Source organism: Bos mutus, chromosome 20, assembly GCF_027580195.1.
Source record: "Bos mutus isolate GX-2022 chromosome 20, NWIPB_WYAK_1.1, whole genome shotgun sequence".
In the NCBI taxonomy this organism is placed as follows: domain Eukaryota; kingdom Metazoa; phylum Chordata; class Mammalia; order Artiodactyla; family Bovidae; genus Bos; species Bos mutus.
The window spans coordinates 24,101,136-24,129,026 of NC_091636.1; the positions used below are offsets into that span (position 1 = coordinate 24,101,136).

Consider the following 27,891-nt stretch of genomic DNA (forward strand, 5'->3'; position numbering starts at 1 on the left):
CTCAAAACTACATCTTCTCATTGTAGCAGAAAAATACAAAGGCACAAAGGGACATCTTTCTTTACAATTATTTTCCATTTATTCTCTTTGATCTGTTCTTAGTCATAACTGATCTTGGCTACGAATCACTTGTTATAAAAAAGCAAAGATGAAATTTAAGGGATGTATTCAGAAACTTCTCTACCCACATCTGGCAAACATTTTTAGATTTAACAGCTACCCACTAGGATAGCTATTACCATTTGTTCATGTGTTTTCTAAAACAGAGTTTGGAATTCACTTCTACTTTTGGGCTTTATATACAATTTACTAAACTAAGTGAACTCAAGATTCTGAACTTATTTAGGAAGATATTTAACAAGCGAGGTACCTAAAAGAATCTAGGACCTAGACTCTTTTCCACATGTGTAGAAAGCAATGTTCACATTTAGTATAAACATTTCTGAGTTGAAAGTTAGATTTCTAAAGCCAATGATATCACTATAATGCATTTACATGTTTTCTACTTCTACTTCACACTCTTTTCCTGTCATTAACTGCAAAGAAGCTAGGGGTCAGAGGAAACAAGCTATCTGAGACATACTAAGATCTGGGGCAAGGTGTGTCCATGTACGTGCATTTGTTTGTGTGCATGTGCAGTGAAAGGTAGGGAAGACAGAAAACCATGGCAAAGATAGGGAAGGCAGCTGAAACAAGGAAACCTCTGTTGTTATAATCTTCCATGTACTATGAGCGAAATGTAACTGAATTCGTTTATGGCAGCTGAAATTTATGTCAACCGATTAGTACAATCGTGTCTGCCTACAAATTCATTCTTTGTTTTTCTTGCAAAATGAAAAGAGTGCCTTATCAAAGTTCTTAAAGTTGACAGTGACTGAATTCTACTTCAGTAGGTTTAATATTTATATAACACTATTCCGTCCTGTAATTCTAGACATTTAATTCAGTAATTACCTGATTGGTTTTACCTACTTTTTGTATTACTGCATGTCATAGCAAAGACTTAATTATTGAAATAATTAAATTTGTTAGAATTATAAGAACTTTTCTTAAAAAATCTTAATGTTACTATCATTGTTTTAGCTATTATTGGGAGTATGTCTGCATATGTGACGCCTATATATTAAAATACATATTGTATTAATATATATCACACATATATATATATATGTATGTGTACATATGTGCATGTATGCATATGTAGACAGGCAGTTAACATAATTTTGGCTTCTTCCTAGCCCTGACAGTTATGGAGTAGTATTTTAATAATAATAGCAATATGTTCTAATTTGAAATATATAAAAATTTTATAGTAGATTTATAAAATCTAATACAAATAGGAAGAAACAGGTATATTATACCATACATGGTATTACTAGTTTAGGTAAATAACAATGGCACCATACAGCTCTAGAGTTTAATCAACTGACAGAGTAAAATGTTTGTCATCTTCCATTGAAAAAAAATATTTCCATGTTAGAAAAAAAATAAGTTCATTGCTTTTCCCAAAGGGTGTAAAACCTTAAAGGAACCACAACATTCATTTTAGAGTTAGACCTTGTAATATGAACATTTATCATTCAATCATTCATTCATTCATTAACAATTATTGACAGAATGCCTATTACCTCACATTAAAGTACTATTTACCTCAGTCCCTATTACCCAATACATCATGTCTGGCTTTAAATAAACAATGGCAAGTCATGCTGAAACACAGTCAAAATGGAAAAAATAATCATCAAAACTAGACTCAGATATTATACAAATTTTGGAACTAACAGAATGGGAATTAAAGATAATTATAATTAATATTTAAGGGCTCTAATGAAAAAAGTAGCCAATATAGAAGAAAAGATAGGTAACAGGCAGAAAGATGAAACTCTAAAAAAAAAAATCAAAAGAAAATCTAGAAACCAAAACCAGTGTAATAGACATGTAGAATTCCTTTGATGATCTCATAAGTAGACCAGAATAACTGAGGAAATAATCAGTGAGCCTGATGACAGCTCAATAGAACCTGCCAAAATTGAAATACAGAGAGAAAAAAGAATGAAAAAGATGCCCCCCCCAAAACAGAATAAAACATCCATGAACTCTGGAACAATATCTGAAGGTATTACATGTATGTAATGTAAATACCAGAAATAGAATAAAGAAAGACTACAGTCGAATAAATGTTTGAAGTAATGACCAAGCATTTTCCAAAATGAGCTGATACCAACAACAGACTCAGGAAGTTCAAAGACTATCAAACAGGATAAATATTTTTAAAAAATCGATATCTACTTATATTGACTCAAATTGAAGAAGACAAAAGACACAAAATCTTAAAAGAAGTATCTTGTAGAGTACAAGGATAAGAATAGCAGCGATTTTTCATCAGACATCATGCAAATTCTATATCCAGTAAAATTATTCTTCAAAAGCTCTGAAGGATAAATACTTTCTCAAACAAAAACTGAAGGAAGCTATTATCAGTAGACCTGTACTGAAAGAAATGTTAAAAGAAGTGCTTCAGGAAAAGGAAAATTAAATAAATTAATTAATTAAAAATAAATATATATATAAATTTTATATAAAATTTTTATGCTAAAACTCAAGAGAAACCATTAAAATTTTTAAAGGAACCATAATTGATAAGCTATGAGAAGAGTTAAATTGAAACCATGTAAAATGCTCAATTAAAACCAGAGAAAGGAGAAAAAGATAAGGAAAAGAAACAAACTGCAACAAAGAGAAAAGTTACAAAAATAGTAGATATTAATTCAACTATATTGATAATCACTTTAAATATAAATGGTTTAAATACATCAATTAAAAGAGAGAAACTATCACAATGAATAAAGATATAAGAACCAATTATATACTGAATTTAAGAAATCCACTATAAATATAAAGACCCAGTGAAGCTAAAGGGATGGACATACACAAAAACCTTGCTCACATGAATCAAGAGAAAACTGGGGCAGCTATATTAATTTTAGACAAAGAACACTTCAGAAAGGAGAAATTCTCAGGATAAAAATATTAAATAATAATTTAGAGATCATTTCTCTAAGGAGACAAAAAACTTAACAAGAATGTATGCATTTAACAATAGTGTCAAACATTTGAGTCAAAACTGATACAATTTGAGTCCCAACTGATACAAAAGTATAGGGAAACACACAAATCCATCACTATAATTGGAGACTTAAACATCCCTTTCCCAACAATTGATAGATCAAACAGGAATAAAAAATCAGTAAGGATACAGTTGACCTGAACAGCACTATCAACTGGATCCAAAGAAGAGACATACACAGGGCCAACAAGTACTTGAAAAGATGCTCACATCACTAATCACCTGGGAAAATCAAAACCACAATGAGATATAATTTTATATCTGTTAGAATGGTTAACAAGAGATTACAAGTACTGGCAAGGATGTGGAGAAAAGGGAACTACTTCGCACTGTTGGTGAGAATGTAAATTGGTATAGCCACTATGGAGAATAGTATTAAGTTTTCTCAAAAAAATTGAAAACAGAACTATCATATGATCCAGCCATCCCACTTCTGGATATGTAGTCAAAAGAAATAAAATCACTATTGCAAATAGATACCTAAACTCTCATCTTCATTGGAGTATTACTCACAATAGCCATATGAAAGCATACCAAGTATCCACCAATGAATGAATGGATAAAGGAAATGTGATACACATCCCCTCTCACACAGTGGAATATTATTCAGTCATTAAAAAGGAAATTCTGCCATTCCCTTCTGTACAGCAAAAGAAACAATCAACAAAATAAAAGGGACTCTATGAAAGGAAGAAAATATTTGCAACATGGATGAAACTTGGGGCATTATGATAAGTGAAATAAGTCAGATAAAGACAAATACTGTTTGATCTCATGATATATGTGGAATCTAAAAAAGCTGAACTCATATAGAGTAGACTGGTGATTGTCAGGGGATTGGGGTCTGGGAGAAATGGGAAGATGTTGTTCAAAGTGTACAAACTTCCAGTTATGAGATGAATAAGTTCTGGGGGTCTCAGGAAAGCATGGCTGACTATAGTTAATAAAACTGTATTGTATGGGCTTCCCTTGTGGCTCAGCAGTAAAGAATCTGCCTGCAATGCAGGAGATGCAGGAAACACAGGTTTGATCTTTGTGTTGGGAAGATCTCCTGGAGGAGGCATGGAGACTTCCATGGACAGAGGAGCCTGATGGGCTACAGTCCACAGATAGGATCGCACAGAGTTGGACACGACTGAAGCAACTTAGCACGCATGTAAGCACTGTATTGTATACTTGAAACTTGCTAACAGAATCAGTCTTAAATATTCTCACCATACCCACACAAAGAAGCAATTATATGATGTGCTGGATCTGTTAACTAACCTTATCATGGTAATCATTTCGTAATATATATGTATATCAAATCACCACGCTGTACACCTTAAACTTATACAATGTTATATGTCAATTATATCTCAATAAAGCTGGAAAAAAAGGAGAAAACACAAATTACAAATATCAAGAGCAAATGATGAAATGTCATTATTTATATTATAGACATTAAAAGAGACAATAATAAGAATAACTGTAAAACAAAATTGGTAATTTTGCTGAAATAGTCAAATATGTTGAAAGACAAAGTTAACCCCCCCAAAAAAAGACTCAAAGATTTAAATAAATATGTTATCTCACATCTAATTTAAAAATTAAATTATTAATAATAGTCCTACAAATGAAATTCCAGGCTCAGATGGCTTCATTGATAAAGTCTATTAAACATTAAAAATGAAATAATATCAAACATGTACACAAACTCTTCTAGAAAACAGAACACTTCTTAATTCAGTTTATAAGACTAACTTCATTCTGATACCACAACTAGTCAAAGAAATTAAAAGAAAGCTACAAACCAACATTTTTTTCACAAATTGAACTGAAATAACTGGATCTTCATATGAGGAAGAAGTGGAATTTCAACCCTTACTTCACATTATACAAAAAAAGTTAACTCAAAGTACATTATAGATCTTAATATAAAAGCTAAAAGTATAAAACTGAGACAAAAATATTGAAGAAAATCTTCACAATCTTGAAGTAGACAAAGATTTCTTAGGACACAAAAACACAAACCATACAAAAAATATAAATAAGATTTCATCAAAATTTTAAAATTCTACTTTTCACAAGACATTATTAAAAAATGAATGACAAGCAAAAGACTTGGAGAAAATATTCACATTGCATATATATGATAAAGACTTTTATCCAGAACATATTGAGAATTCTTGCAGCTCAATAAGAAACACCTCAGTTTTTTTTTTTTTTTTTCCAAATGGGAAAAGAATTTGAGTAGCCATTTCAGAAGATAATAAATAACAAATATGCACATGAAAAGATGTTTATCATCACTATTTATCAGAAAATAGATAATTAACTAATTAAAGCCACAATGAGATACCACTAAAATGTGTAATGGGTAAATCAAAAAGACATAATAATAAATGTCAGCAAGGATCTGAAGTAACTGGAACTCCCATAGATTGCTAGCAGGAATGCAAAATAGCCATTTTGAATTAGAGTTTGTTTATTATAAAGTGAAACTAACATATACCATTCTACCAGCAGGACTACCCAAGAGAAATGAAACCATTATGTCCATACACATTCTTATACACCAAATCTATTTAAAATAGCTCCAGACGAGAAATAGCCTAAAATGTGATGTATGCTATTATGATATGGAATATTCTTCACAAAAAAAAGAACTATCTATATATACAACAACATGAAATGAATCTCAAAACCTGTGCTGAGGGAAGAAAGCTAGTCACAAACAGGTACCCACTACATGAGTCTACTTAAAACTACAGGAAACTATAGGAAAGACAAGTTTAATCTATAAAGATAGAAATTAGATCTGTGGTTGTCCGGGCCCAAGAAAAGCTGTAGGAGTGTGGAGACTGACTGTAAAAGGGAGCAGAGGGACTTTTCTCAGGTAATATTCATGTTGATATCATGATTGCGGTGATGGGTACACGGTTATACACATTTGTCAAAATTCATCAAACTGTACACAAAATGGATGCATATTTATTGTATACAAATTATACCTAACCATTTTAAAACTTACTTATGGGAAAGCAAACACTTTGAAAAAACAGAATACTTAACTCATTTTATAAGACTAACACTATTTTGATACCAAAATTAGACAAAGGCATTCAAGTACCAACTACCTTAGTGTATGTTTATTATTAGCCTTCTATCAAGAAAACACAACACTTGTACACATTGCTACATTTAAAATGGATAACCAACAAAGACCTACTGTGTAGCACAGGGAATTGAGCTCATTATGTAACAACCTAAACTGGAAAAGAATTTGAAAAAGAATAGTCATATGTATATGTATAACTCAATCACTTTGCTGTACATCTGAAATTATCATAACATTTTTAATCAAGTATACTCCAATATGAAATAAAAAGTAAAAAATATATATATATATATATATACATAAAGAAAAAAATAAAGTCTCCATGTATTATATATCCACCAAAAAAACAAAAAAACATTTAAAGATATTTAGGGGGTTTCCATGGTGGCTCATTGGTAAAGAATCTGCCTGGCAATGCAGGAGACACAGGTTCGATCCCTGGTCAGGGAAGATCTCACATGCCACAGAGCAATGAAGCCCGTGTACCACAACTATTGAGCCTGTGCTCTAGAGTCCAGAGGCTGCCACTACTGAGCCTGCACGCCACAATTACTGAAGCCCGTGAGCCCGAGAACTTAAGATCTGCAACAAGAGAAGCCACTGCGATGAGAGACCCAAGCACAACTAGAGAGTAGCCCTTACTCACCACAACTAGAGAAAAAGCCCGCATGCAGCAACAAAAACCCAGCATAGTCAAAATAAATAAATAAAATTATAAAAAAAATAAAATTAAAGATATGTAGGTATTTGCAGCAGGAGAGGGGAAGTTTGAATAAAGAGAACAATAACAGCTTCCTAACAAAAGTTTTTGTTTACAAAAATTTACAGTTTTATCCTGAAGTCTTGCTACATTTTTCCTTCTTTAAAAAAAATGCATCTCCTAACCAATCTTCTTTAAAAAGTATATCTCTGCTGGAGACCAAATATTGATACTGATTTCCAAAAGCAAGACTTATATATCCCTGCAGCTTTCAATACAACTTTCAACAATTCTTCCAAAATTAGAATTATAGTTCACTCAATTGCTATTAATTAATAAATGAGTTAAGTCAAATCTAAAAGTTTTATGATTGCAAAACCTGTTCATTTTTTCTGAAAAAAATCAGACATATATAATAGTAGAGTAGCATAATGAACTGTCATCCCAGCCACATATCATTAAGATTACAAAATTCAAAATGTTATTATTTTTGTTTCATCTTTCTCTTTTCTTCTTCTGTTAACAAGCAAATCTCAGATGTCCTGCTACTTGAATTACATATACTTCAACATATATCTCTAAAAATATTGATTTCTTAAAAGATTTCTATTTAAGATTATCTGTTTTTGTACAATATATTATATAGCTTTCTCAATATATACATGCCTGGTTGAATTCTTGTGAATTCTCTTCAACATAATTTTTTTCAATTTCTAAAGCCTATGCTGCTAAGTCGCTTCAGTCGTGTCCGACTCTGTGTGACCCCATAGACGGTAGACCACTAGGCTCCCCTGTCCCTGGGATTCTCCAGGCAAGAGTACTGGAGTGGGTTGCCATTTCCTCCTCCAAGGCATGAAAGTGAAAAGTGAAAGTGAAGCTGCTCAGTCCTGTCCAACCCTCAGCGACCCCATGGACTGCAGCCTTCCAGGCTCCTCCGTCCATGGGATTTTCCAGGCAAGAGTACTGGAGTGGGGTGCCATTGCCTTCTCCAAGCCTATGGCAGTTACATAATTAATAAAAAAAAAAAAATCAAATAAGACTCTTTTCTCTAAGGTTTCATTAATTGCTGATAGCTTGTGGCCTGTGTTAAAGCCAGACATATTTAAATAAAGCATACAGATCAGTTTTTCATTTGACAAAGAAGCTGATTTTTTGCTTGCATACGGGAATGAACATGGTCTAGTCTTAGCTATCCACTGCTGTTTAAAATATACCATCCCCATATAAGTATGTGTGTGTGGTCGGTCATGTCCGATTTTTTGTGACCCCATGGACTATAGTGTCAACAGGCTCCTCTGTCCATGGGATTTTCAGGCAAGAATACTGGAGTGGGTTGTCATTTCCTTCTCCAGTACATAAGTATACCCTGGGTGCAAAACCATATTCTATTAATACTCAGCCTAAAAATTAGTACAAAATATTCACAGTCTAGTAACACAGTAGAGGCACTTCTCACTAATTCATGGTCAAAGATTTTTCATAATCACTAACATTTACCTTACTAAATGATAAAAATGATAAAAACTTTTGTCTTATACTCTATATAGAGCACATTATACTCTGAAAAGTTCCTGATATATTTAACATATTATTTTGTTTCAGCACTTTATTTTAAGAATGACATGAGTTGTACCAGAGTTGACTTGCTAAATTCCTTAAAGTTCAACCCTACGATCTTAGAAGCAAGTAAAAGAATTTTCATCCATGAATAGGGGGTATGTTTAGCACATCCTAACTAGTTGTCTGAAGATAAAGGGATAAGGGGATAGAGATATAGGAATCAACACGGAAAAGCATTTTGTGGATTTCCCCCCAATTTTCCTTCACGTTATCAAACAAGAATTAGCTGCGAAATAGTTACTCCAAGGCACATACATCTTAAGAGGTATATTCTACTTCTCTTTTACATTTCTTCTACATAAGGTACAAACCATTCATCTTAGGAAGAATTACAAGGAATTATCCATAAGGTCAACAAAAAAATCTAATAAGCTTATAGTAGCTCAGTTAGAATCTAATAAAAAATACAAAAGAGATAAACCCTCACCTTGCCTATTTAAGTGCATATAAGAACGGGGCTTGTAATGCATATGTTGACATTGACTAACTTGTGGTTGCATGAGGTAATAGTGCCCTCATTGACACATTATTCATCTGCTGCATGTTACTTGTCCTAACCTTTCAAGTTAATTGAACCTAAAAGACCCTATTAAATTCAGTCTGGTTGCATAAGATTATGACAGTCATTAATAAGTCAGATTTTTAAGTGAGTTCAAGATAAACTGCCTGGTTAAGAGGGCTCTTCCCTTTTGTTTCCCTGCTGTTTATTGCAATGGAAACTAGAATACCAATATTTTTAGGGCTTCATTAAAAGTGTAATACTGACTTTCCTTGTGTCTGAATTAAGTCAGGTTTGAAACTTGTTGGTTACTTGAATTCACACATAAATCAATACCAATGTGGTAAAATTTTAATTGCAACTTTCAAAGTAATGCAAGAGACTGACCCAATTTTACTCTTCACTTATGGAAAAAAAAAATGAATTACAGATTTATCTCAGGAATGACCTCTGAGGCAAGTATACAATAAACATTCATTTTGTTTGTTCTTTTCCCCCATCCATTTTTCTACCAAAAAAAGCAGACTGTAAAAAATTTAAGGCATACAAACAACATCAGAAGTTCTTGCAAATAACCTGCTTCTTTTAGTTTAAAATGTTTGACTATCCTTTTAAAGCATTCAAACTTCTCTTCCTCCACATCAGCAAGCTTTTACATTTACTGTTGCCTGTTGCTTGAAATAAAGTAAGGGTTTTATTGCAACTGGGTGGTGGGTTGGGGGAGGGGAAAGTCATAGGATAGTTTTTGGCGCAGATTTATTGAAAACAAATATTAAAAACTCCAGATCCTCCTAAAAAGTAGTGAGAATGATATCTCACTACTCCTCTAATATCAGGGTTTTGTTTTTTACTGACACACAAGTACACCTGAAAATGCAAATTGCACAGCAGTAATTACACAAACTTAGAAAAGGCCATACTCATAGATGTATGAACAGTGAAAAATCAAAGTTCACTTTATGGTAATGATGTCAATCATGATTTTTAAATATATATGTATTGTCACTTTAGGAAATGAAAGATCATTTAAACAATTTGACTGTGAGAAATTGGGTGTTGAGTGGATCATGGTAAAGCTAAATTGTTTCAAACGTATATAAAAAAAACTTAAGTGTAGTGCATTCACTACTCTGAGGACACTAATCACTGAATCAGAGAGACTATTTAACAAGTCTCCAATTCTTAAGATGATTTATCCCCAAACCTTAAATGATAACACTCTCTATTGAAATCAGACAAAAAGGCATAAAATATGGTTGAGTACGGGCATTTCACACAGTAGTTATTTATGAATTGCTCAAAAAAGTGGAGCTCTAAAATTTATTTTGATTTTCTTAAACTCACTCACTTGTGACCAATCTCATGTGCAATGGTAAAAGCTGAACCCAGGCCAATGTCTTCATTAATGCTGCAGCTCCTTTCAGGCTCACACATTCCAGCCACAGAGGCCAAGCCTGAATAAACAGAAGGAGACACAAAGGGTCAAGCCAAGGTGTTTCAGTCTTAAAAAGCCCATACTTATAAATGCCTGGATTCTTTTTAATAACCTCCATGCACAGAAGGAGCAGTTGGCAAAAGGTTAACTTTCTAGTCATTTGCAAAATCACTGGGGGGAGTTTCACTTTGCCGGCTAGACATTAATATTTTTTGAACTGCAGTCAGTGCTGGAAAATGTCTAGACTAGGGGTTAGATTTATAAATTTTACTTCTGGTAACTTGGGACCACCTAGTAACTTGAGCCAGAAGAGGGAATTCAAGAAAGCATTTCTATTTTAACATTCTTCAGGCTGTAGAAAGCAAAATATATCCACATTATTTTTCTAAAGAGATCTGTTTAAGTTTAGTGGGTTCATAAAAATATACAAGCAACTTTTTAGTTACCAGAAAAAGGGAATCCCAAATGGTTTTTTAAAATGACATTTTTATAAAAACATAAATGAATGATTCAAAACAGAAAAAAGAACTGTTAAAGATGCGAGGTTTTTGCATTTTTTTTTAAATTTTCTGAAATTAGTCCTGCAAGTGATGCAACAATTTCTTTAAGTATTTTAATGGACAGAAAGTCATTCACACACTCAGTGTGGTTCTCTCCTCTCTCACTCCCCTAAATGAAGTAGAGTTTTAGTAATAAAGCAAAAACTATGGTGTTAATTCACTGATTCTGGTGAAATGTTATGTTACTGAAGGCATTCTTCTCTTGGGAATTTTACTATGTAAAAATTTTAATATTTATTTTCAAATGAATACCATGTTCTGTGATTAGTCCATAACTTTAAAACAGTGCTGAGAAAAAAAAAATATTTGTGTGAAAGATAAAATTTCATGTGTTATAAGGAAATAGATGCCAAGTCATACTTAACACATATATGTAGAATAAAGTGAAGAAAGAGTAAAAAAAAATATTTCATATATTAGGAGTCTACTATCATCACCCAGGTATTAATAATTATCTTCCCATGAAAAGTGATTTCAATCTAATTCAATTAATATTTACTGAATGCAATAAACAATGTTCTGTGCTAGGAACAATATCCCAGTTGCACTAATTTGGAACAGTAAAAGCTATCCAATTCATATTCTTATTGACAAGAAAATTCTAAAATTGCATTTCTATTGTATCCATTAATATGAAATATCAACACTTACTACCATATTGGAACAAAGTTGAGGTTAGTATTGGATTTGCTAAAAGACTGCTTTTTTTACTGTTTTATGTTGGGGGGTAGGCAGGAATTGGGGAAGGAGGTAATTTCTGTTTCACAGAGTTAATAGTGATACCTTTGTTCTGCTCTTCCATTCAACTAGAAGTCTTGGGACTTAAAGAAGAGGAAGTAAAAAGAGAGATTAGTTGGGCAAGATGACCTTATTGTTTTTTTTTTTGGTTAATCAAAAAAATTTAATGACTATTACTTCTAAACTCCACAGAGAGAAAAAGAGAGGGAGGGAAAATACAAAAAACTTTGCAGTCCATTATCTTTTTTAAGCTACTGGGTTCAATATGACCCATAATATGGGAAAAATAAAGCCACTCTATTTGAATATTATTGCTCTTTTGAGCTTTATGAAATCTGGTTTAAAAAAACTGCTAATATTTATTGCTAAATTAACATTATTTATATTTCCCAAATATATTATTCAATAGGTTATCTTTTTGTTGTTATTGTTGTTCTTGTTTGGTATGTGCCATATAGCCCTATTTTTAATTGAGAATTCTAAATGACTCCCCAAGGTGTATTTGCAAGCACAGATTTACTTCTGCATCTGCTATAAAATTGTTAGCTCTACTAAAAGAATAATCTAAGAAAGAACAGTTCTGGGAAATAACTACGATTTATTGAAAATACAAGGTATATCTTAACTAAAATAAAGAATTTAGATGCTAATATATTTTTTACAACTCCCCACCATTTTTTCTATTCTTGTAAAATTGAAGCTGTCAGTTTTTATGTGTGATTGTGTTAATAAGGGTTTGATTATCATCAGGTCATTTAGATTTCCTCAGTATGATGGCCAGTTTGCCTGCTTAAATCTACTTAGCCATGTCACAATTAGTCACCAGCAGTACTAAGCAAGACAATATTCAAGAATTGGCATAAAACCAATATGAAAGTTACTAAAAAGACCACTCAAAAAAAAAAAAATCTGATCAACTGTGCTGATAACATATTCGCCATATATTAAATTCAACACATGTATATATAATGCAGTTCATTCAGTTTTCAGCATAAGAGATAGTATAAAAATAATTCATAATAGTTTATAATTTGAAAAATATAATTTATATGATTGAAAATACATTGACATGTACCCAAGTATTAATATATTGATTCTAGACATTAAAATATACCAAAGCATTAGGCAGTGTTACTATTTATGTCCCAATGAAGAATGTATCTCAAGTATAAATAAACTGCTTTTAAAAAGCAAAATAGACTATGTACAGACCTACATATAAATATAGCTATACATATTTATTTCCTCAAAATATACATGCTACAGAATACAAGCTGTAGCTGGTATCCTCTTTGGGACTTAGTGGATACTGTACCTAAAACTGATTAAGCACTTAATAAAGGCTTATAGAATTTGCACAATAATGGAGGGAATAAGTTAAACTGTATAGATAATTTCTACATTAAATAATACCAGTTCATTTCTACAGTAAACACCCTTATATTTCCTTAAGTGACTTTAACAATATCCTTGCAGCATAAGGGCAGATATTACTCTTAACTTCATAGATAAGGAAATTGAAGAACAAAGAGCTAAATAAACTGTAAAAGGTAATGCACTAAAACTGTCAAAGCCAGTGGTTGGTTTTTAGCTCAGGTTCCTTTCCTTCGGATTATTGTTGGTCTTGTTAACATAAAACACTATGAAGAAAACCTTTCTGATGTGAACTTTCTCAGAAAAAAGCTCTTTCTCTGTTATGATTTTAACTAGCAAACTTCTCCACCATAATACCTGTCATTGGCAAACTGGGATTTCTTCTTTCACCATAAATCCTGAGGGAAATGGCTTGAGGGAAATGGTGAAGGAGAAGCCTGGGAAGGCAGGTAAAATCATCAAGAGAAATTTTAATTTCTAAAGGGGTATTCAATTGACCTCCTCAGGAAGTGGGGTTAATACCTTTTCTCCCACCTCTACTTTAAATTTGATCTTCTCAAAATTCTCATGAAGTGCATAGGAACAGATTTATAACTATTCCTTTACAGATAAGAAAAGTGAGACTTGTCAGAGAATCTAGAGAATTCACCTTCAGTTGCTTAACTTCTAGGTCTGTAAAAAGTCACTATGACACTAGGAAAAAAAAAAACCATAAAAAAGGCTCCTTTTTTACTTAAAATAATTCTAGTTGCTTAACAATTTAGTTGACTTGAAAGCTACCATTTTCCCTCATTTGTATTTGCAGTTAACATTTAACCACTATGAAGTTACGCTCTGCAACAATGCATAATTTTTTAAATTGTAGACTAGTATAGAACTGCCTTTAAAATGTGATATTTAGGAAGAACAAGGAAGATAATTCTGCTCTCTCTCCAAGTCTGGCTGTAATATTTTACAAAATTGGATTTTTTTTCTGTACAGATAATAAAATTTTCCAATAATATCTTAATTTATGAGGACACAATCTTTCCACAAATTTGGACCAAAAGAAGTACTGTTCTTAATGTCTCTGCATGAAGTATCTCCCAAGTTTCTTTTTCCTTTCCTTTCCTGAGATTTGAAGGTGCTTTAATTTGCCCTCAAACTCTCAGTATTTTTGGAAAATACATTACAGAGATGGATTATATGAAAATGAGTGGTAACTTTTGATTTAGTATTACTGTGTGATGATTTTGAAACACCTTCTAATTTGTTTTTAATCATCATTCTACTTGTTTCCTAATCAGTGACATATCCACAAAGGTCAGGTTTAATACTTTATAGGAATAATTTCAGATGTGCCAGAAACGAAAATTACCAAATTAATAATGATTAAAAAGTAAAACTATTGGACCAAAAAGACAATCTGAACTATCCTCCCTTTATAAAAAAACTTACCCAGTGTTCCACAGGGCTTATTTTTATAAGTGCAGATATCATATCTATAGAGGAGAAAAAAGAGAAATGAAATTTGTAATCTGATCAAATTTTTTAAATGTTTTGTATATTCATCACATTTCTTTCATGGAGCTTTGGTTGTCAGACCACAATCAGTGCAATTATAAGCAGCCAGCTGGAGTGTCGGCATTTTCAGCACTCTGGGGGACACGCCGGCTGTACTACACTCACAGCCCCTGGCTGCAAGCCAATGGGACACCTGCCAGTAAGAAAGAAAGGTTAAAGTGGATTTCTGTAATTGCAAGTTCCATAAAACCATCTACCATACTGTTTTGAAGCTAGAATAGCTTGTCTGCAGAATGCTACTGCTTCTACAAAAAGCAAACGGGTGGCTTTTTATTCCCAATATCTTTTGGACCTGCTGGAACATTTTTTTTTATTATAGCCACAGACGGTATTTTATACTTCTGAGCTATAAGCAATATTTGGAATTCCTTCAACTCTAACACAGGTTCTTGTTTAAAAAAAAAATAGGGCAAAACAACAATGGGAATAAAATTGATATCATATAGTTTTCCTAGTTGTATATCAAAGAACTAAAAAAATTGCTCAAAAGAAATCTTTCCTAATGTTGGTCACTTATTCCAATGCTGTACTACATTAAAACTCAGTATAAAAAATGGAATCCATAACACTCCATATTTTAATGTATATTACATTTAGAATGCTAAATCAATATTGATTCAAACATTTAAGTACTTTTATAATACCTTTTTAATCTAATCTCTAAAATCAAAAGTATTCAAACTACTAAAGTGAAAATAAAAAATAAAGTTAAAAAGACTGAACATTTTTGTTTGCCTACAATTTATACTAGAAAGGAAAAGCTTTTTTGGAAAAAAGAATAAACTTTCACCAACTCCAGGAAAATCTACGTTGGAAAAGTTTTTTTTTATTTTTATTGTATATAAATGGTTAGTCCATATCACTTGAAGAAGGGGTTAATAATCAATCTCATTCTTGTTCATCAGATCAAAATGTATTTTCAAGAAACAAATATTATACTGTTGGTTATTTCATTAAAATCCCTGAAGATTCCTTTTGCCTACTTTTGAATTTCAAAATCTTGATCTCGATGACTTTATATTTGAGAAAAGGGATTTCTTCTCTTGCATAACTTTATCTTCTGACCATTCACACATTCACGCCCTCTCTTTTCCTGTAATTAGTAAACCACAGGATTGCAGCATCTGGTACACTCCTAAATATAAGATAGATACCAGTATCTAGTACACTCTTGAATATATATTCTGGGTGTCACAATCAATTTATCTTGTGATTATATGTGTAATGCCTATGACATCACATAGACACCACCCAAACCAGCAATCTTCAACATAACATAAACAGACCTCTCATTGGTAATGCAAATACAAATGCATTACCTATTAAACGGAGCCTATTTCCAAATCATTAATTTCCATTTGTACCCCTACCTAAAGTTGATTTGCTGAAAATGCATCTGCAAGTCACCAATATTCTGTCCCTCTTTCACTTTTCATAATCAGCCTGTCTCTAGTTTATATAAAAAAAGAAAGCATACTTCTCACCCATCCCAAACCTTGTCACCATGCATTGTTCCCCTGGGGATAAAAGTCTCCAGAGCATAATGCAAGTGGATAATTCAAGAATGCATTGGTCCTAGAAGATAATCCTTTATGTGAAAAGCAAGAAAAACTGAAGAGGATGATGCTTGCTTCATCCTGGGAAGATCCTGTGTCTGTCAGTCTATCTGACTGTTTATAAGTAAATCTATCTATTTCATAATTAGAATTCAGAATCGAGATGGTTGTCATGGAGTGTATTAACAGGCTGATTTGATCTAAAAAATAAAGACATCAAAGTCTGATTTAGCTAAGTAATTTGGAAGCTAGGAATGATGTAGCCAGTTAGATTTTATGTAGACATTTTTTCATGACAATGAAGTAGGCACCTCCAAAGTTTTGAAAAAATTTACTTGAAGCATTTACACAATATATGTTTTTAGCTATAGTCTCTGTAGCTACTTAAACTTGCAATTAAAAGTATTTTAGATTTAAAATTTGCAAAGTGGTACATCATTTCTCAAAATTATTTTAGGGATCAAATTGAGCAAAAAATTTGAAAACCACAGACAAACACAACTTATATTTCCACCTCTTAGCAGTCCTTTCTTATCTTCTTTTCTTGCCCTCATTTTGCCTATACCCTTTATATTACACTTGATGAATATTATTTCATTCTGTCATGACTGCAAAAATACTTACACAAAGGCTAAAGACACCAATAATAAAAACTAAAGCATCCTAGACTAAGATATTTCTATTTGCATTTTCTTCAGCTTTCTCCAGTCCTTTAGTATCTCTATAGAATTTTTCTATAAGCCATTCTATAGAGAAAAGACCTCATTTCTTATTGGGTTCTTCATTCAATTCATACTCTATCCTTCTCTGTTCTATACTCACAGAGAACAATTATGACCTATGCTTCACCTATAATATCAAGTACTAAAAGCAACATTTTTACATTCATTCTTTTATATACAGATGTACTGAGTACCTATCGTGTGCCCAGGTATAGTGCTATATACTTGAACCTAAAGATGAACAAGGAAGGTATAGTTTATTTGAGAAAAGACACATAAGCAGATAAGCCACAAAATGCTAAAAGATGATTAAATAAATGTTAAAGAGCTAAACTTACACATAATAGAGCTAATACTTGCTAGCTATTATAATTAAGATTATTGTCACAATCAAGTTATAAACAAAATACTGTGGAAATACAGATGAAGGAATGATTCCATAACAGAAAACTAGGAAACGGATGCATATAGAACATAACATCCGAAATGGATTTCAAAGATCTAGCCAGATAAAATAGAAAAGTAAATGCATTCTAGGTAGATAACAAAATAGTCAAAGAGGCAGAGTTTGGAAAGGGTATGGCATATGCACGGAGAAGGCAATGGCACCCCACTCCAGTACTCTTGCCTAGAAAATCCCATGAACAGAGGAGCCTGGAAGGCTGCAGTCCATGGGGTCGCTGAGGGTCGGACACGACTGAGCGACTTCACTTTCACTTTTCACTTTTCAGTTTCACGCATTGGAGAAGGAAATGGCAACCCACTCCAGTGTTCTTGCCTGGAGAATCTCAGGGACGGGGGAGCCTGGTGGGCTGCCATCTATGGGGTCGCAAAGAGTCAGACACGACTGAAGCGACTTAGCAGCAGCAGCATGGCATGTGCAGGGAACCATGAAAAATTCAGAGAGACTGAAACACCCAAAGTATAGGGTAAAATATCAGAATACGAATTTGGGGAGTTGTTGTGGGAAGGAAACATTATTAAATACTCTGAATGCCAAACAGATTTTTTTTCCTATAAGCAAAAGAAACTTAAAATAAGTTTGCACAATAGGAAATATTTTTAAGTATGTTTATATGAATGTGTATACAGATTAAGTTTGCATACAGATAAGTGTGGAAGGTAAATGGTGGGTATCTGAGAGTGGGAGGTAATAGAGTGGGAGAATATAATGATTTTTACTCTTTTTACTATGTGCGTGTTTGTTGCTCAGTCGTGTCCAACTCTTTGCAACTGCACAGTCTGTAGCCCTGTCCATGGAATTCTCCAGGCAAGAATACTAGAGTGGATTGCCATTCCCTTCTCCAGAGGAACTTTCCAACCCAGGGATCAAACTCTGGTCTTCTGCCTTACAGGCAGATTCTTTACCGTTTGAGCTACAGGGAAGTCTCTAAAAAAAAAAAAAAAAATATGAAGCCTTAGCACCCGAACAGGGACATGAACCCTGGACCCTCAGATTAAAAGTCTGATGCTCCAACGACTGAACTATCCAGGCAATGTATACTCTATTACATCCTCCCTCACTGTTAGTCGCTCAGTCATGTCTGACGCTTTGCAACCCCATGGACTGTAGCCCTTTAGGCTCCTCAGTCCATGGAAATTCCAGGCAAGAACAGTGGAGTGGGTTGCCACTCTCTTCTCCAAAGATCTGCCTGACCCAAGGATTGAACCTGGGTATCCCTCACTGCAGGCAGATTTCTTTACTGTCTGAGACACCTGGGAAGCCTAATAAGTTTTTGTTTAGCCAAGTTTAATCAGAAAGCATTTTGGCTATACGGGCCTCTGATTATCAACACAAGAGATAACTGATAACTAGCCTAATTAATATTGAATACATGTTACCTGCCTCCTTAGAAACCTGTATGTAGGACAAAAAGTAACAGGTAGAACCAGACATGGAACAATGAACAGGTTCAAAATTGGGGAAGGAGTATATCAAGGCTGTATATTGTCATCCTGCTTATTTAACTTATATCCAGAGTACCTTATTTGAAATGCTGGGCTAGATGAATCACAAGCTGGAATCAAGATTGCCAGGAAAAATATCAATAACCTCAGATATGCAGATGATACTACTTTAATGGCAGAAAGTGAAGAGGAACTAAAAGCCTTTTAATGAAAGTGAAAGAGGAGAGTGGAAAAGCTGGCTAAAAACTCAACATTCAAAACACTAAGATCATGGCATCCAGTCCTATTACATCATGGCAAATAGATCAGGAAAATGTGGAAACAGTGTCAGATTTCATTTTCTTGGGCTCCAGAATCAATGCAGATGGTGACTGCAGGCATAAAATTAAAAGACACTTGCTCCTTGAAAGAATAGCTATGTCAAACCTAGATACTGGTGAAATGTATGGAGAGAGTAACATGGAAACTTACATTACCATATGCAAAACAGATAGCCAATGGGAATTTGTTGTATGACACAGGGAACTCAAACAGGGGTTTTGTATTGATGAGATAAAGATGGAAATGGGAGGGAGGGGACATATGTATATCTATGGCTGATTGATGTTGATCTTTGACAGAAAACAACAAAATTCTTTAAAGCAATTATCCTTCAATTAAAAAAAAAATTTTTTTTAAAGAAACCTGGACAGTGTTTTAAAAAGCAGAGACATCACTTTGCTGACAAAGGTCCATATAGTCAAAGCTATGGTTTTTCCAGTAGTCACATATGGATGTGATAGTTGGACCATAAAGAAGGCTGAGAGCCAAAGAATTGACGCTTTCAAACTGTGGTGCTGGAGAAGACTCTTGAGGGTCCCCTGGACTGTAAGGAGATCAAACCAGTCAATCCTAAAGGAAATAAACCCTGAATATCCATTGGAAGGACTGATGCTGAAACTGAAGCTCCAATACTCTGGCCACTTGATGCAAAGAGCTGACTCACTGGAATAGACCCTGATGCTGCGAAAAACTGAGGGCAAGAGGAGAAAGGGGTGACAGAGGATGAGCTGGCTGGACGACATCACTGATTCAATGGACATGAATCTGAGGAAATTCATGGAGACAGTGATGGAGACAGAAGCCTGGCATGCTACAGTTCATGAGGTCACAATGAGTCGGACATGACTTAGCAACTGAAAAGCAACAACAAATGCTGGAAATGTGTTTTTCATTGGAAAAAAAAAATTAATGATGCTCCAGATCTGTAGATTGGCCGAAAGATCGCAGAAGTACTCTACTACTCTTCATGAACACTTACAATAATTCAGCAAATTTTGCAGGCTATACACTAGGGTAAAGATTCTAAGATTTGTCTTGTGTGTCCACTCAGTGGTTTGAGTATTACAGTGCTAACTGACAACTCTAAGAGTAATAGAATTCTGCCCCTAAAATATGTTCATGCACACATGCAATTCATTTTTTTCACACAAAGAGTACCAAAACAACAGCTGAAATGTCATCCAACATATAACACAAGGAGTATGACCTAGTTTTTTACTCCTTGCTTACTTTATAAATATTTGTATGCTTAATGAAATTTGATCTAAAACTTCCCTTCATTACAGTTGACACCATACACTCATCTGTACAGATATGCTTGATCATATTAGCTTAGGTCAGTCTGACAATAAAAATTCCTGGCTGATGGAAGGAAGGGGTGGTAAAGTAACACAAAAATAATACTCTCAGCACCCTTATCAATCTCTAATTAATCTTGACCAATCCAAATATGGCAGGAGTCCCCAAACTTGGGCCTTTGTCTAAACTACAGGCTAGGCTAAGAAATACACTGAAGTCCTAAGTTGTGAGAGAAAAGTTGAAATACAATGAGAAAAGATTTTCCAGATACTGAATTTAAATAGAAAAATCGCACTTTTTCACTATGGTACTTTTTTCTTTGTTTTCTTTTCATGAAAGAATAATAAAGGGCTCAATCAGGACAGGTGAAAAAGAGCTAAGAAAAGTGATCAAAAGGATTCTAGATAAAGCCAGATACCTAAAAGGAAATCAGGGATCTTTTTGAATGAGTAGATGAATGCATACATTGTCATTTCCTTACCCTCAACTCATCAGGGTGAATTGACTGACCAAGATCAAAACCAGAGTTAGCTAAATATCTGTTACTATAACACTGGTATACTTTTCTGCTGTGGATACTTTAAACTGTTTAATCTCCTAATCACTTTGGCTAGACAGGGCTATCAGAGGAAACTGACCAAAACATACCATGAAGCTCCATTTTAAGATCTGTACAATATAGCACTAGCTTACAATGATGTAATACCTGGGTGGGTTCTTCAGAACTTTCTTCAAAAACTACTTTCCATTCTTATGCAAGTGAAACAATCATTGCAAAGAAGCATTCCTTCCAGTGATTTACTTTTGAAAGTGAAATGAATCAAAATCTAAACCTTGAGACTCATTTGTTTAATACCAAATCACAGACTAACTTCCAAACAGAATGTCCTATGTACTGTGCTGTCTCATTTTGTTCTCTTAGATGTGGTGGCAAAAGCCAAGTGATGGTGACACAGCACTTTTCAGCTTTCTTTTCATGTTCTAAGGCTCATTATAAAAAAATGGCCTCAGTTCTAAAACAATTGTAATAAAATGAGAAAAATTATTTTAATCTAATATATTTGAGAACCTGGGAATTCCAAGGTCAAGGTGGCTGCAGATTCACTGTCTGGTGAGAGCCCGCTTTCTAGCTTGTACACACTGTGTGCACAGGACCTTTCATTGGTGCTTGCTCTCATGAAGAGACAGAGAGCTCTGTGTCTCTTCCTCTTCTAATAAGGGCACTAATGACCTCATGATCTCAACTAAACCTAATTACTTCACAAAGGCTCCACCTTCAAATATCATCATACTGGGGATTAGGACTTAAACACTGGAATGGGGAGTGTGGTTCGGTGGCTCAGTTGTGTCTGACTCTGCGACCCCATGGACATGGACTACAGCACTCCAGGGGGGATATACATTCAGTCCATAACATTTCACTCCTACCCCCCAAATTTATGTCCTTCTCATGTCCAAATATGTTCATTCTATCACAGCAACCTCAAAAGTCTAATGCCTTCCAGTATCAACTTTAAAGTCCAGAGTCTTACCTAAGTATCGGCTAAATCAGATACGGGTAAGACTCTAGGCATAATTCATCCTGAGGCAAAATTCCTTTTTAGTTGTGAACTTTTGAAATCAGAAAAGTTATGTGTTTCCAAATGGAGGGACAGGCATAGAATAGATGTTCTTCTTCCAAAAGGTAGAAATTAGAATGAAGAAGGGGGTGATGGGTCCCTAGTAAGTCTAAAATGTAGCAAGCAAATGCTATTAGACCTTAAGGCTTGAGGATAATGCTCTCTGATATGCTGTTCTCCCTTCTAGAACCACTGGGGTGGTGGTATCATCCCATGGCTTCCTGAGGTGGCCTCACCCCTTCAGCTTGGCAGAGTGTTGCCCACTTGGCTTCACCCACTCAGCTTTCTGTGAGAGCCCTCCCATGCAGCTCTGCAGGGCAAAGCCTTGGCCTTTGAAACCAGGTAAAGCCAGTCTTGCTTCCCAGGCTGCACAGTCTGGGCCTGTGGTGGGAGTAGTAGCCCTGCTGGTCTCTGAATTGTCTTTAAGGTCTTCCCTTTTCTTGAAGGATAATTCACATTCACAGCTTTCTTTCATTCCATCCTATTTATTTTCTGTTTCCTTTTGTCCCAGCTGGCAATTTTTTCCTAGTATAATCCCATTTCTATTCCTGACTGTTTAGATGGCTGAAGAGGTCTGTAGCTCATAACCACACTACTCTCCTTGTCAAATGGTTCAGTCAGCCACACACTTAGTGTTCTCTTTTGAACACATTTCCTCACTTTTTGCAATTTGGACAGGATGAGGATTTTCCAAATCTTGAAGTCCAGATTCTTTTCTGTTTAATAATTCCTTCTTCATGTCTCTCTTCTTATATTTTATTTTAAGCAATCGGGAGGAACTAAGGCACTCCTTCAATGCTTTGCTTAGAAATCTTCTCAGCTAAATATCCAATTTCTTTTCTCACAAGTTCTACCTTCTACAAAACACTAGAACACAAACATAATTTGGCCAAGCTTTTTTGCCACTTTATGACAAGTTTCAGTAAGATTCACCTTTTCTCCATTGTCCAATAACCCTCACTTCTGACAGAGACATCACCAAAATGGTCTTTCCATCCATATTTTTATCAACATTCTGCTCACGATTGTATATATTCTAAGAACACTGAAGCTTTCTCTGTAACTAACTCTCCTCCTTTTATGACCTCTCACCAGAATCACCTTTAAAAGCCCCTTCATAGCAACTAAGCTTCTTCTAACAGGCACCTTAAAACTTTTTCAGTCTTTACACACTACCCAGTTTTAAACCTACCCCACTTCTCAGTGCCAACTGCTGAATTAGTCAGCTTGGGCTGTGTAATAAAATACCAGAGACTGAGTGGCTTTATCAACAAATATTTATTTCTCATATTTCTGGAGCTAGCAAGTCCAAGATCAAGGGGCTTGCAGATCCTAGGTCTGGTGAAGGACCTCTTACCAACTCGCAGACAGCCACCTCTTTACTATATCTGGACATGGCAGAGAGAGAGGGGGGACTCTGGTATTGCCATCTTATAAGGGCACCAATTTCATCATGGGGGCTCTACCCTCAAAACCTCATCTAATCTAATTACTTCCTAAAGGTCTTACCTCCTAATACTATAACCCTGGGGGTTAAGATGATGAAATATGTATTTTAGGGGACCACATTCAGTCCACAACACCACTTTAAACAGCAAATTTGATTCAATTTGTGAACTTCACTTCATAAGTTATATTTTTCCCCAAGTTACATGTTTTATAATACTTATCTCTGTATCCAAACGACCTTAATTATCTTGGAAAAGTTACTTGCTAATATTTTTGAACTCCTAAAATGCAAGACAACCATATGTATATTATTTGATAAAGGGACATAATTATTATTATGTGAATACCTTATATATTAGTCCTCAAAGATTGTCATTTGTTTAATAAATATTAGACATATTTAGCTACTAATTACTGTCTTATGTCAGAGGTTACCCATGTTTTTGCTCATGGGATGAAATAAAGATTTACCTTTAAGCTGTAAAACACAACTCTAGTTATTCACATTATAATATGAATTTTCCATTCAGTCTACTAGGATTTTTCTATTGGGAAGCATAAAGATAGTTAGCAAACAATGATTTTGCAAAACAGTCTCCAAACTATTATAGCAAAATGTTGATCAACCTGACAAGATTGAAACTTTCATATGTAAGTTATAAAAGGCCTACCAACACAGGATTTTCATTACTTTACAATAACCAGTAGCCTCAATTCAAAAGATTATCATTTTGGCCCTTCAGGTCTATCCTCAATAGCATTTCAATCTTTCTACATCTCCTGGTTAACTAACAAATTTTCTCCTTGATTGTTTTGTCACTAAATCATGATATATAATTTTCCATGAATAAATTGCTTCTATATTTCTACTCATTCACAAAAATCAGTATATTGCATTGTTTGCATTCTGTCTGGTAGTTAACAATATATTTTGAGCATATTTTTATGTTAGTAAAGAAATATGCACATCATTTTAATGACTTTATCAAATTCTACTGTAACAAAATTTATTTAAACAATTTTCTATCATTGAAAATATAAATGGTTCCTAAGTTTTCGCTGATATAAACTTAACTGCAATGAACATCACTATGTTTTGGCACATTTATCTGATATTTTTTTTCATATTAAAATCCTAGAAAAGAAACACATTTAAGGATTATCATTCATATTGTAATGATCTCATCCTTGCTCACCTCAATAACCCTAGGTCTACATCTGTCCCCTCTCTACAATCAAGTTGTACTTGTCTTCTTTTGGTTTCCTGAACATATCATATTTTCCCCCATTTCACGAACTCTGATCTTGCTCTTCCCTCTATTTGAAACACTTTTCAACCAACCTTACTCTCTTTGCTGGGTTACTCTTACTAATCTTTCAAATTCCTAGTAATGCAGTTCCTCAAGGAAGTCTCCCCTGACTAGACGAGTTTTCCCTAATCAGTACCTGTGGAACTGCCTAAATTTTTCCTTCATATCTTTCCATACCTTTTCCTTTCCATCAGATGGGTATTTTGATATGTATGTCTTCCCACTAAATTGCAATTTTTTTGAGATTAGAGACTAGACTGTTTGCTCACTACTGTATCCCAGTACCCAGCAAAAGGCCTGGCACATAATAGGTATTTAGTGTTTATAGAATTAATGTCCTCTAGAAAAATATCCCATTTTTGTGAACGTGTAGAAATATAGAAACAATTTATTCATGGTAAATAATATATCACTATTTAGAAAGAAAATCAAAGAGAAATTTTATTCATTTGTCAGTTTATGCTTCTGCAAGCATATTTCCCAATGCCCTTGGCACTAGTTAATGAGGCAAAAGTTATTTTAAGGTGCTAAAACAAAGTTAAATAATGAAGTTCTTGTGTGTTTGTCAGGGAAGCAGAATTTTTTTAAAGGTACATTTACCATAGCAATGCCTAGATAATGGAATAAGTTTGATTCATTTAAAAAATTATCTACTAAAAGATTCTCTCATAAATTTATAAAATTAACTCAGTTTTTGAACAAATATTTACTGAGTATTTACCATGTGTTGGGGTAGGGAAAAACATGGACAAGACTAACAAATTTCTCATCTGAAGAAGCTTAGAAGCTTTTCTAAGATCAGCAAAAGATTAATCAGGCATCACCAAAAAGAGCAAATCTTTTCACTCTTTTACATCAGTGGAGAACAATTTATTGGACTCAACTTTAGTCATTTTAGTTATTATTGTGTTCTACTTTTCCTTTATTTTTCAATAAGAAGTGGATAACGTTTTCTCAAGTTAGCTATATTCTTCCTTTGAGTTTCAACTCTACTCTTAACTCCTTAATTTATATGCTATGTATCTCTTGTTGGGGTGAATGCAAATATCTTTTATCCAACTCTACCTAATATATTATTATTATTATAATACCTAAAGCTTAGCTCTGCTCATACCATTCTCCCACTCAAAAACTCAATTGTCTCCAAAAAATCTAAACACTTTAGCTTGGAGTTCAAGACCCTCAAAAATCTCAATTTACCTTTCTATAACTACCTTTTACTTCTTCCTACATACGTCTTTTGTTTTAGCTAAATTTGACATGATATTCACCACTGTCTAAAAAGTGATAGGAATGTAAATTACTATAGCCATTATGGAGAACAATATGGAGGTTTCTTAAAAAACTAAAATTAGAGCTACCATATGACTCTGAAATCCCATTCCTGGCCATATATCCAGAGAAAAACATGATCCAAAAGAATACATGCACCCCAATGTTCATGGCAGCACTGTTTACAATAGCCAAGACATGGAAGCAAGCTAAATGTCCATCCACAGAGGAATGGGTAAAGAAGATGTGGTACATATATACAATGGACTACTAATCAGCCATTAAAAAGAATGAGATAATGCCAATTGCAGCAACATGGATGGACCTAGAGATTGTCATACAGAGTGAAGCAAATCAGATAGAGAAGGAGAAATATCATATGACATTTCTCATATGTGGAATCTAAAAAGAAATGATACAAATGAACTTACAAAACAGAAAGAGACCCACAGACTTAGAGGATGAATTTATGCTTGCTGGGGGAAGGATGAGGGCAGGGACAGTTGGAGAGTTTTGTATGGACATGTACACACTGCTATATTTACAATGGATAACCACAAGGACCTACTGCATAGCACATGGAACTCGGCTCAGTGTTATGTGGCAGTCTGGATAGGACAAGAGTTTGGGGGAGAATGGATAAATATAAGCATATGGCTGAGTCCCTTCACTGTTCACTATCACAATATTGTTAATTGGCTATAGTTCACTACAAAATAAGTTTAAAAATATTTTTTAAAAGGCCCTCAATTTTCCTGTAACCCATACTTTGATGATGCAATATTCTCTCCCATTTATATAGTGTAATTCTAGAGATACTTTAAGCTCATTTCAAATATCTCATCCTATATTATGCCTGATGTGATCTATTCCTTATCTAATTATTACAGCATTCTCATGTTTTACATTGCTGCTTTACACCATAATTACTTCTATAAACTTCATTTTATTCCCAAATACTGTCATCAGTATTTAGGAATTATAATAAAATCTGCCCATCATTGTACCCCTCCAAAAAAAAGAGAGAGAGAAAGACAACAAAAGACAATAGTGATGAGAATTTAATGGATTTTTTATCCTTGGGATATTTATATTTATCACTGCAAAATTATTAAATGGTGCTCAGATTATGATTAAGCTTTTCATGTGATTTTAGCAACAAGGAAGAAAAATACCATGTTAACTTGTACAGTTTAGTCCAGTCAGTCATATTTGTTACTGTAAATTAATAATAAATGGGGCATTTTTATTTTATATAGATCAGTTTCAAAAGTTTGGTTAATTGTGAGTAAATCTTTAAAAGTGGAATTGAATGCTGACAAAAATCGGCTTTTTAAATCTCCAAGGTTAAGCACCAGGTTCTAGAGTATCTAAATTCATCTAATTAATAAATGCCAGCCTGAGATATATACTTTCTTCTTTAGAAAGTAAATACAAATTTCAATATTCTCTTGCAGTTGTAAGGAGATCCAACCAGTCCATCCTAAAGGAGATCAGTCCTGGGTGTTTGCTGGAAGGACTGATGTTGAAGCTGAAACACTCCAATACTTTGGCCACCTCATGCGAAGAGCTGACTCATTTGAAAAGACCCTGATGCTGGGAAAGATTGAGGGTAGGAGGAGAAGGGGATGACAGAGGATGAGCTGGTTGGCTGGCATCACTGACTCAATGGACATGGATTTGGATGAACTCCGGGAGTTCTGATGGACAGGGAGGCCT

At 34.1% G+C, this 27,891-nt stretch overlaps 1 protein-coding gene across 5 annotated transcripts in view; it reads right to left on the reverse strand.

Moving 5' to 3' along the window:
- ADAMTS6 (ADAM metallopeptidase with thrombospondin type 1 motif 6) overlaps nt 1–27,891 on the reverse strand; it is a 305,836-nt gene that overhangs the window by 178,995 nt on the left and 98,950 nt on the right. For all 5 annotated transcript variants that reach the window (XR_011461451.1, XR_011461450.1, XR_011461452.1 and 2 more), the window contains exons 8-9: nt 14,591–14,634; nt 10,395–10,500 (exon numbers count right to left, since the gene is read on the reverse strand). Coding sequence is in view for 2 of the 5 variants with exons in the window: in XM_005892772.2 (XP_005892834.1) it covers nt 10,395–10,500; nt 14,591–14,634 (150 nt within the window). In the remaining 3 variants the exon portion in view is untranslated. The remainder of the gene's footprint in view (nt 1–10,394; nt 10,501–14,590; nt 14,635–27,891) is intronic.